At 39.6% G+C, this 11255-nt stretch overlaps 1 protein-coding gene across 3 annotated transcripts; it reads right to left on the minus strand.

Moving 5' to 3' along the window:
* Window positions 1–861: 861 nt before the first annotated feature.
* On the minus strand, window positions 862–10949 carry CEP15 (centrosomal protein 15). Of its 3 annotated transcripts, none has more exons than XM_059480248.1 (5): window positions 10430–10625; window positions 9403–9483; window positions 8559–8682; window positions 3845–3919; window positions 862–1341 (listed from the first exon to the last, which is right to left on the minus strand). In XM_059480248.1, exons 2-5 carry the CDS (start codon window positions 9453–9455, stop codon window positions 1198–1200), a joined length of 396 nt encoding a protein of 131 aa, XP_059336231.1. In that variant the 5' UTR covers window positions 9456–9483; window positions 10430–10625; the 3' UTR covers window positions 862–1197. The 3 variants fall into 3 exon arrangements, with proteins under 3 accessions (XP_059336231.1, XP_059336234.1, XP_059336232.1); XM_059480251.1 differs by having other exon boundaries at window positions 10499–10527; XM_059480249.1 differs by lacking the exon at window positions 10430–10625 and adding an exon at window positions 10859–10949 and having other exon boundaries at window positions 1069–1341.
* Between the last annotated feature and the right edge of the window lie 306 nt (window positions 10950–11255).

Below are 11255 nucleotides of genomic sequence, written 5' to 3' on the forward strand. Positions count from 1 at the left end.
TTCTCTCTATGTAGTATGAAGATGCATAGCTCAGATAACTAGCAGACTAGTAATATTTGCAATCATTACATTTTCATATCCTCACACACTGGCAGAGGTACTTTTTTTTCCCTACTACTTCCAGGTTGGGGGTGGAATGACGTTATTGCAAGAGATTAAATTTTAACAGTATATTGACTGTTAATCTGTCCAGGTTCTTAACAATAAAAGAAATTAATATTTTATCAGCTTCTTTTGCTTAGGAAAGAAATATTTTTGCAGGCCATGTCACACACCAGAAAGGATCTTCCACTGAACTGACATTTCTAAAAGTTGTGTACCACTGAATTTTTCACAATAACTGAAAATGAAAATATTACACCTTCAACTTCTACGAGATATAAAAGTCAACTTCTAGGAGTTGCAGATGTAATACTTTCATTTTTGGTCATTGAAAAGCTTCCCAGACTCGTGGAAAGCCACTGCCAGTGACCTTTCAGTTTGCTTCTTCAAACTTTCCATACCTCAGAAAGTTCTCACTTGTAGATCTTATCAGCAGAAAGAAAACAGAATTAAGAGCAGCCTAGAAGTAGCACAAAGCCCTAGAGATTCGTTTGCCCACCCGTTAGACAACAAATACAATGCAGGCAGAAGGAGGTTGGGAAAAGCTGCCTGGAGTGAGGGGTATGAGTGATGAAAGTGGCAATGACAAAAAAAAAAACAAGGAAAAACCAGATGCAGAAATTCAAGTTTCTTCCTGCACAGGTTCCTGGTGCTAAACTCTGATGCACAGTCTGCCTTTTTGCTAACAGTAAATTCTTCCTTTCTGACTCATCCACGCAGAATGCATGCAGCACAGATGACTGAAGTGAAGAAAGATAATGCAAGAATCTGTCTTTACTTATAGCACTTATATGTAGAAGCAGAGAATTAAAAATAACATAAAACTCTTCTCACACTGAAAACCCAATTGCCTTGGTGGAAATCTGTACACAAATGTTTCTCATTCTTGATACTAAAAGCCCATTTGAGGATTGCTTCTCTAGTACAGAATAAAAATAAGGAACCGTACACAATGCAACAATGGAATTAAATAATCCTATGTAATTTTAATTTAAATTATTTACATTTCAGTTTAATGGCATGATATTCTGTTGATATCTGGATGATCTTCTCTGCTTAAGTGATAAATTACAAAACAAAATGAAACTAAAATGTTTATTTTTGTGAATCTTCTTCAGGGTAGTTTATGCTCTGCTTTGTAGCTTTCATTTTCTTAAAGCCAATAGGAACTTCTGCTCTTCCTAAAAGAAACTCTTCCCATTTGGGGAGAGATTCTTTTATTGATGCCCAATAGAGAGTCTGAGAAAGATATAAGAAAAAAATAAACTTAATTTCAAAATCTGTGTCAGCCAGTTTAAAACAATATAGAAATGCAATGCATTATTAAATCTTACTTTAAGAGTAATGCAATTCAGAAAAGAACAACGTACTTAACATATGAAATTTTTAATCTCTTGTATGATATAAAATATCAGCTTGGAAATATTTCATTCTGCAGGACAAACTGTGAAGTGACTGAATATGCCCTCTTGTGGTAAGCAACACATCAGTTTAGACCTTAGAGTACCTTTAATAAACTATTTTCCATGATTATATACTTTTCCAAAAGTAGTTTTTATATTTAAGTAGGTATGTTACTGGAATTTCATTTTGCAGAGGAAAAAAAGTTAGAAATGAAGGCTGCCCCTTTACCAATGTAAATTGATCATTCTAGAAAAGTTTACAATACTATACAGAACTATAATTCAAAATATTTGAGTAAAATTTTAGACTTGATAATTCACTGATGGAGTAATCATATCCAGTATTTGGATCAAAAATTAAAATAATAATAAAAAGGTGGTGCATATTTAGTGAGTGGTCTAGGACAATCACTGTGGATCATCTCACCTTTCCTCTTGCTTTACACTGTGCCTCTGAGTAATAAATTTAATATATTCTTTATCTGTGTTATTACTCATTCATCATTTTTGTGTTGGTAGGATTTTCAGGAATATTTTAAGTGCCAGGTATAATTTTTTTCCCCACAAAATAACGTGCTCTAAGAACTGTGCTAAGATAGCCCTTTAATCCATCCACATATGTATTTATTGCCATTGATGTCCATTCAGAAAAATGTAATTTTGCAGTATAAAACAGTTATAATACATATGTAGTGAGCCTTTTTTTCTTTACTTAAGTGTATAATGAAGGAGAAGTGCAGCATAAAACTGATGATCTCCCTGCACAGTATTGGATTCCTGGCTAATCATTTTGATCCTTACATGTAACTCAGATATAACTATGGCTCTTGCAGGTTTACAAAAATATTTTCTTCAACAGATTTACTCAAAGAATCTTTTTTGACAAGCATATGTGCTGTCACACAAAACTACTCCGACTCAGCAAGCTGGGGATCCATTATAGCCATAACTTTCAGAGTATATTAATACAGACATATATATGGCTGAGTGAAATATGCTCAGAAGTGTTTTGGAACAAAGCACGCACAAGAATTTTGCACCATGAAAGAAAGTTTTCTTTTCCCACTATTTATAGCACTCTTCTCTAGAAGCATAAAAAAAAAAAAAAAAGCTGAAATAGGATCTTCTCCTTCAAATAGTAACTCTGCTCCCTCCAAAATTTCACCACTGCTGCAGAGTGCAGGCATTCTGCAGCCACGAGCAATCGCTCTGCAGCCTCCAGCGTGTGCTGACTTCAGTGGAGGAGCAGCTCCACACCCACCATGGACTAACTGACCCAAACACCTCAGAGGAGCTCCAAAGTCACTGAAGAGTCTAAAACTCCTTCTGAACACAGCCAAGACAGGTTTAATGTTTAATATTAGTAGGTTGGCATCTTCCTTAGCATCATTCAAAACATACAAGTATTCAGGAAAGGATGTACCCTTTTGCCTAAAAATGTCTAAAAATAATAAAAAAGCCAAGGAAGGGGCATAGCCAGCGTGCACCCTGTCACAGCCACAGCAGGCTATTTACAAAATGCAATGACAGATGAAAACTTTGAACAAGAAGTGATGCCTCTCCTTTAAGTAATAGCCTAAGCATGCCAACACTTGCCCAGCAGGTGTGAAGCTGAGGTACAATCCACCTCTCTTCAGAGCTGACAGTGCTGGAACCTGGCCCTGAGCCCTGCTCTGGCAGAGCCCCGGCACCCAAACCAGCACGGGACACTCTGCTCCTGTGCCTCTGGGAACCAAGCCACCCCACAGCACAAACACCAACCAAGGGGCAAGAAACAGATGGGAATCTGCTCAAATTTTTATCTGAAGTAATGCTTTAGGGACTGCAGGTTGAGAAAGAAAGAAAAAAAAAAGAACCGAGTGTTCCTGCTGCAGTACTTTTCACAAGCTTCCATACAACTCTAAAATAATTGATAGGAAATTTTCCCTGTTCATGCTGATAGAAACTGCTGACCCTGAAATGTAAAGATGACAATCTGTGGTAAACTGAGAATGGGGTGACCATATAACACAAACTAAATAGCTCTGACATAGCACACACAGTAATATTCTAACATTCACAGTATTGATTTTTTATATTTGAGTTCATTTTTGAATAGAAGTTTGTATAGACCTGAAAGCTGCTAAATATTTCCACCAGAATGCTCCAGAATCTAGGGACCTTGTCCCAGAATTTAGGTTCAGCTTGCTACAACAGTACACAGGCCTTTGGCTATACCAGTCACTGGATTTTAAAATCAATTATTTTCACTTTAAGAACATGCTTCAGGGGGAAAAAAAGCAAAATATTTGGTAAACAGCAAATGGAAACAAATGAAAAGACAGAGTTCTAGGACTTACTTCTAACTTAACAGTATCAGGATGTGGAAGTAAATATGTTCTTTCTTGCAGCCTTTTTTCTGCTGCTTCTATATCCTAAAACACAAGCAAAGTACATTTTAAAAACAAGCACTGGGAATTTAAAAAAAACCCACACACATAAAGACAATTAAATTAACTAAATAAACCCATTACAGCTAAACAGCATTCAAAAATTAACAGTGAAGTTCAAATATTTGTTTAGTCACTCTGAAATACAACTTGCACTACTTAGACTAACACCCTACAGCTGCTACATGTGTTTGCTGCACCTTTTTCACACAAGAGTACACTTCACAACCAAGTAAGGCTTTTGCTGTAAACATTGCTATTCTCTCTGGACACCAGGGTAAATTAGTTAAATTCTGTTGTATAAAACTTAAGGAAATAGAGGGGAACAGAACATCTTTCTCTGTGCTGCATAAGACTGAAGTATGTATTCTAGCTACTGTAACTGTAAAGTAACTAGGCAAATTATGTGCAAGATCTTTACTTCTCAAGACAAAGATGACTTGCTAATATGCATGCATAACATGTGCACATAAATGTAGAGCTGCAGCAAGCTGTTCACCAGACAAGCTTGGATGACAATGCACCTCACATAGTTTTCTTACCAAAAAAAAAAAAAAAAAATCAGTATTTGGGTTTCTGCTTGTCCAGTAGATGTGTGCTGGATTCACAGAGGCCCAAATAAATCTTATAAAAAAGAAGCAACCAAAAAAATCAACAGCAACAAACAAATCAAAGCATGCTCCCAAACTAACCACCCTCCCCCTTTAAAGTTCTGACCTGTTCTTGTGGGCTTAGTTCCATACCCAAACATTGAAGAGATTGAGTGGTGGGCAGATGAAGAGAGACAGAAAGGGACGTGGGAGTGGGGTGTGAAGAAGCCAAAGCTGAACAGAGTGGAGGGGGAAAGAAAGTATAGCAGATGGCAGAGTTGGGAGCAGAGAGCGGGTGTGAAGAGTACAACAGAAAAACTAAATGAGAGAGGAAATTCCCCAAAGGGACTTCCCAAATATTCACCACCACTGCTGCTGAAAAGAAGAGTGAGATTCTGGAGGAGCATATCCACAAGAGAGACCAAACATGATTACTCGGATTGAATAATAGCCAGTGTGAACACATCAATAAGTAAACACTGCCCAACTCAAGTTTAGTTCAGTAGAGTATGATTAATAAAAGCAAAAACCCAGCCTTGTTCAAGTTTAACTTAGTGACACACACAGTCAGATTGTTCAATTTAGTGTTCATCTTATTTTATTTCATTAATTCCTTTTACAATATTCTCTTGTACATAATTACAAACCTAATTCTAATAAAATTGTTCCTCCCTTTTCTACAGCAAAATCCATACTGTGATGTCTGAGAAAGAGTAAACTAATTCAGATTTATCCAAATTCTCAGAAGCAGCAAATGGCTGCCCCTTCTCAGGTAAGAAGAGACTAATGGAATAAACATATAGAGGGAACAGGAAAAAGGACATAGGCCATTTGAAATCCTGATGTCAAGATAACAGAGGCCAACACAGATTTAAGTGACTTAAGCACAGAATTTCTCTGTTGCACATACTTAGAACACACACACACAAACAGCACCAAATGAAGCTCGTGTCAGAATGGCTCAGGCCAAGTCTGGAGAAGTTATCCCATAACAAACCAGACTGAAAAAGGATCATTCAGTAATGTTCACCTCATATTCTTCCACTGGATTTTCCTCCTTTCTGATTCCTTCTTCCTAATTACTGCAGGAATTTTAACAGGGAGGAAGAAGAATATCAATCATTATTTCTTTATAGACTCAGCCAAGGAACTGGAATGTTTATGGTGATAGGAAATGAAAGTCTTTCAGGCAAGAAAGGAGACAGCAGTTGTGCATATATGTTTAGTAGAGAAGGTCACTTTGGCATAGCCTAGATATTGGATGTGTCTTTTCATTGCTCACTCCAGTTTGTGTTGTGCACTCTATTGTCATTCAGAATACTGATTTAATGACAGACAGTGAAAGAAATTTTTGCTGGAAGGTGTAGTATGCTTTAGAAAATAACTCGAACTACTGAAAGATTAGATGGCACTTCTTGTGTGTCTATACAACTGGTAAGCTTTATAGGAAAAATAAATCCCTGTCATCAATATAAAAATAAATACATCAGCAGTATAAACTTCTTTGGAATAAAAACAGCTAATCTAATATGTCACTGTACTGAAAAAAAGAGAGCATCTTACAGTGCTTCCCCTAAAACCACAAGGACTGGAACAAAAACAATTCAAGACCTTTCCCCAGAGGTAAAATGGAATGCATGACACATACATTGCTTTTAGGGGACCAAATTCAGCTGTCACTTATATTGATATCAGTCTGGCACAATCACACTTAAATAATTCTGGAATTGCATGCCTGGGAAGGAAAGCAAATTTGTTCTAAATTACCTTTCCAGTACTAATTACTATATAGCATACTCTTTCTTTTCTATTTCATATTACAAGCTGTTGCACAGTAATACATATTTCTAAACACAAGAAATATCACTGAGAAACAAATGTCATAAATTAGATTACAAATACTAGTCTAATTTCTGCTTTTATTACGACAACATTATATAAGCACCAAATGATACAGATTTCCCTAATCTGCAGTCTCCCTCTAAAGACATTGAGGAAAATACTCTGATAATTATGCTAAAATGCTGAACAAATGCTTATAATGTCAAAATTTCAATTAAAAAAAAAAAGGTTAGTTCCTTGCTTCCTACTGATTAGAATTTAAATTAATTTTGAAATCTTTCCTGTGCATAAATTCCAACTAGCACAGAGAAAGAAAAATGGCTTTTGCTATGATCTATTACTGAAAACAACTGATTTTGCTTACACGCAGAAAACCAGAAATGCAAATAAAAAAATAACACTTCGTCATGTCCATGTATTTTTGAGTAGGCCAAATCAACAACTCTCCACATGGTAACTGTGAAATGTACAGTGCCTGGTATCAGGAACAATATTCTGAATCTGGCACATTAATCAGTCTTGTTTTCAAGCTTCTCATATATTATGCTGCATAGATTTTTTTTTCCTGTTTTCTTCTGTTATCAAAAAGCATCTGCAGGAGTGCACGCTTGTTAAAACTAGGATAAAATTAATAGATTTAAATTGATTTATGCTATTTTATCCTGCAACAGAATTTGTTTTGATACATATGTTTTTGCTTTTTTTCTGTACAAACACCAACATTTTTGACACTTGAAAGGAACAATTTTGAGGATACGACAGAAGATAGCAAATATCTGTTTAACTGCAGAAATATTTACACTCTGTATATGTCTGAGCTATTGTTACCATTTCCACTACAATATAGCTTTTAGGATGGAGAAATATATTCTGCATTTATTGTGCTTGTCTGTATATGTAAACTGAGAATGCATTCATAAACACAAATAATTTATAAAACCCTATATTTACAAAGTAAAAAACTGACCTAAAATGCCTATGGAAAATAGGAGTCATAATGGCTGAAATTACTAAATGAACGGAGCAGGAGCCAGGGAAAAAATAACCAAACCATCCATTTATCCTCAGCCTCTCAGTGATGCACCTACACTTGGTATACCAAATTAAGGGGAGCTTGATTGTCCCTGTCCAGAGTGTACCAGCTCACCAGCCCAAGCTGAAAAATCTTCTTTGTCACAGAATAGTTAGGAAAGCATTCCTGCCTAACTGTTCTTCTTGTCTTCCCCTCCCTAAATAAACATCTCTTTTAAATACACACTCTAGTGCAATAGAATTATACCCACCCAAAATGTGAACATTTTAAATATGAACCAGGCTCTGCATGAAAAAAAAAAAAAACCAAAGAAATTCTGGTGACACAAATGAATCTTGTAATTTTCTAGAGTAAAACTTACTTTTTCAATAAACACAACACATACACTATAGACCCTTAATAAGTAGGAGCTTAAAGAAAAGGCACAGGAGGTTCAGTTTTCTGCTGCCTCCTGGAAAAGCAACACATATTTTTCAAATTCATCATGTCAGTGGTCAAGTGCATCTCTTCAAACTCAGATGCCTGAACTAGGGGTTTCAGAGAAGCCTTTCAGTATTTCAGTCAAACTTAGACCTTTTTAATTACCTAGGAAACAAATTTTACCTGAATATTACAACAGGTATGAACATTATTAGTGGTGTCACCCCTATGAAGTCTGCTTTTACACACTTGCAAGTAAAATGCTTGAAGTCACTCTACACCTCTTTAGAGAAAAAATATTAAACTGAGAACCTCTTCCACAACTTAACCACAGCAGGAGAACAGTTCCTACCCCTGCAGCCTGGTCAGCCCATTTCCAAACATCCCTGCAGTGCAGAGGGGCTGTGAGTCCTGACAGACCCTAAGTTCTCTCAGGCAGACATGGACTAGCATGTGTTACATCACTACATGTGCCCAAAAGAAATAAAAATACATAGTAGCAGCTGCCACCACGAGGCTTTGGTAAGAAGGGCACGGGAAATAGGTAGTGATGCCATCAGATAATAAGGACTTGTCATTTAATACTTTTTGGTCAAGTTCCAGAAGAGGGAACCATATAGAAGGGAATTCAAATGACAACTATAGAGCACACACTTCTCTTTTTTTTTTTTTTTTTTAATTATCTAAGCTACATAACTGTGACATTTTGATACGGTTCCTGGTAGTTGCAGAAACTTACATTTAAAAGTGCTGCATTCCTTTTATGAGCTGCATCAGCTGCTTGAGTTTGCCATGTCTTTTTAGTCTTTTTGTCTCTTAGATAAGTCTCCATCTGCTGTAGCAGCTCTGATCTCTGAGACAGTCTACAAAGGAAAACATTTTGCTAAGTGGGTAGAACATTTTGCTCAGGAGCTAGAAAATAACCTTTTTACCTTACCCAGTTTTCTCCAAACTATGGGGCTAATTAAGCCGGCTGCAGGGTGGGTGTGCTGGGGGAGGGAAAAGGTACAGGCAGGCATCACCTGCTGTGCTGCTACAAAGCTGTAACATTGCAACCAGCAGTCCTCAGATGCTGAGGTGCTCACAAACACTGAATCTCCCTCAAGAAGGAAAGACAGGGTGGGTTGGGGTGACTTGATCAGAACCACATTTGCTCGCTGGCACGTACGAGTTGTTACAAGAAAAGCAAATCTTCCTGAATCACTACTGTATGTGCCTCACAATTTGAGTTTACAGGGCAACAGAAAGCAACTCTATAATTGAGGCATTGAGTGAGAGAATCCAATTACCTTCCCCAAATAGGAATTTAACAGTGACAGGTTGACAATGGAGATCTTAAACCAGTACCACCATTGGAAGTCAAAAACCTCATCAACCCAAATACCCTAAACGGCAGGCAAGGATGCTAACAATTCCCATGGTTCCTGAAGGAAGAGTGCCACCTCCTGGAACTCCAGCCCCTTGCTGCAGCACCACTGTGCTGTGCAGGGCTCAGATTATGGGCCACCGAGGGTCGTGGGCAGGGAGGGAGAAAATCACAAGAACCAACACGAACTGCTGTGGGGCAGAGCACAACTACTCACATCTCCTCATGTCTTCTAGCAAGGTGAACCTCCTGAGCCAAACAGGATGACATCCTCAGTTGTTTGCTCCAGTTTTGTACTCTGTAAAAGGAAAGCCAAGCAAAATTAAAATTTTCTAAAGTTGTACATTAACGTACACTTTCCAGTATTAAACAATTGTGGTTAAAAAGCTGCACACATTATACATGTCAGCTATCTACACAAAACCTGCCACAAGGCATTGCTACAATTTGCTCGGAATACTACTAATAATTCACACTACTAATGTTCACAATATGTTTTAGAAAAAATGCCACTGTATTCCAATAATTTATGAAAAACATTTTTTTTTTCAGTTTCAGATTCAGCACTGAGTTTTCTCAAGTTTCAGATGCTTACAAGCACACACACACTTTGTGCTTACATAAATGACTATTACTGTTTACATGATGATTTCTGGCTTTTGTCACGTTACACTGAACACAGTTATAGTTGGAAACTACTTCTCACAGATACAGGGACCTGTTCACAGGAAACTACGTTTAAATTGTTTAGAACTTAATGTTTGGCTTTTTTCTGAGCTATTAAGATCAACTGCCCAGTGATGCAAATAAAGATCCTATAGCACTTTTTAGAAGATTGAAAATGTTTTGGCTATTTTTTTCCACCTCAGAGGTGACTGCGTTTTTACTTTAAGTAAAATTAAATAACTTGTCACGTGTTGATAATGTCAAAGGGTGGCAGAACTAAAAAAGGTCATCAAGATGACATTAGTTAAGGCTTTCTGACTATCATGTGTCACACGTAATTCTGAAACCACTGATTTACATCACTGGCCTCTGCTGACGCTGGCGTGCATCTTCTAGGAATGTATGTTTTACCACACTGTGAGAACACCTCAGTCCGCCCGGCCTGTCGCTAATGTTTAACCCCGTTTAACAGGGAGCACACCCATTCAGTGCTCCTTCCTTCAGCAGGGACACTTCATGCTCTTTGTGACACACCTTTACGGGGGACAGAGGAAGCCGGAGCATCCCGCCGCCCGTACCTGCTGTCCCTAAGGGCGCCTATGGCTGACAACAGGAGCGATAAACCAGCACCATCGTGAGTGACAGACCGGCGCCAGCCTGAGCATCCTCCGCCGCCGCACCGTGGGGCGGCCGCTGCCCTGGCCTGAGGCAGCCCGGGATGAACCTCCGAGGGCAGTCCCCGGATCTCAGCAGCCCCAGGGAAGCCCCTGGGGCCGAGAGCGGCACCCCCGCCTCAGGACCCGCGGCCCCTCCGCCTCAGGCCGCGGCCCCAGCGGGGCGGGAGCGCCACGGCCGCAGCGGGGCCGCGCACCGCCTGCGCCCTACCACTGGGAAAGGGTGGGGGGGAGGATGGATTTACGATTTCTTTGAAAGGTACCATCCCGTATGATTACAGGACAGTAAGTCAGGAAATAAAAATAAAACACCAAATACACTAGCTAGTTTACCTTTAGCCTCGCCGGCTTCGAAAAGCAAAGCAACCAACCGCAATGGTCTCCGGGACGTCTTAAAACCCCCCGCCCTCGCTGCCATGGAGACGGCCGGAAAGGTGGAGCCTTCGGTGGGCGGGATCAGGCGGGGGCGGGAACGGATTCCGCCCCTGGGATTGGAGGAGCGAGAGGGCGCGGGGCCAATCACAGGCCGGGGCGGGAGCGCGGGGAGAGGCGCCTGGGGGCGCGGGTGTCGCGTGCCCGCGCTCCCCCTGACGGAGCTCGCTCCCCCTCACAGGGCTCGCGTCCCGGAGGCCCAGGGGCTCCTGCCGGGATTTGCGTTTAAAACAAGCGTTCCTCCCTCTGTGCAAGGCACAGATTTCCATGTCCGAGCCGGGGCAGTGCCCGGCAGCTC

Source organism: Ammospiza nelsoni, chromosome 11, assembly GCF_027579445.1.
Source record: "Ammospiza nelsoni isolate bAmmNel1 chromosome 11, bAmmNel1.pri, whole genome shotgun sequence".
In the NCBI taxonomy this organism is placed as follows: Eukaryota; Metazoa; Chordata; class Aves; order Passeriformes; family Passerellidae; genus Ammospiza; species Ammospiza nelsoni.

What these genes read in the sequence shown, in the direction of transcription:
- CEP15 (XM_059480248.1), bottom strand. Translation starts at nt 9,455, where the DNA reads ATGTCATCCTGTTTGGCTCAGGAGGTTCACCTTGCTAGAAGACATGAG. An exon ending in GCTAGAAGACATGAGGAGAT is followed by an intron (nt 8,683 to 9,402) that starts GTGAGTAGTTGT and finishes TTTCCTTTGTAG; the next exon opens with ACTGTCTCAGAGATCAGAGC. An exon ending in GGAATGCAGCACTTTTAAAT is followed by an intron (nt 3,920 to 8,558) that starts GTAAGTTTCTGC and finishes CTTGTGTTTTAG; the next exon opens with GATATAGAAGCAGCAGAAAA.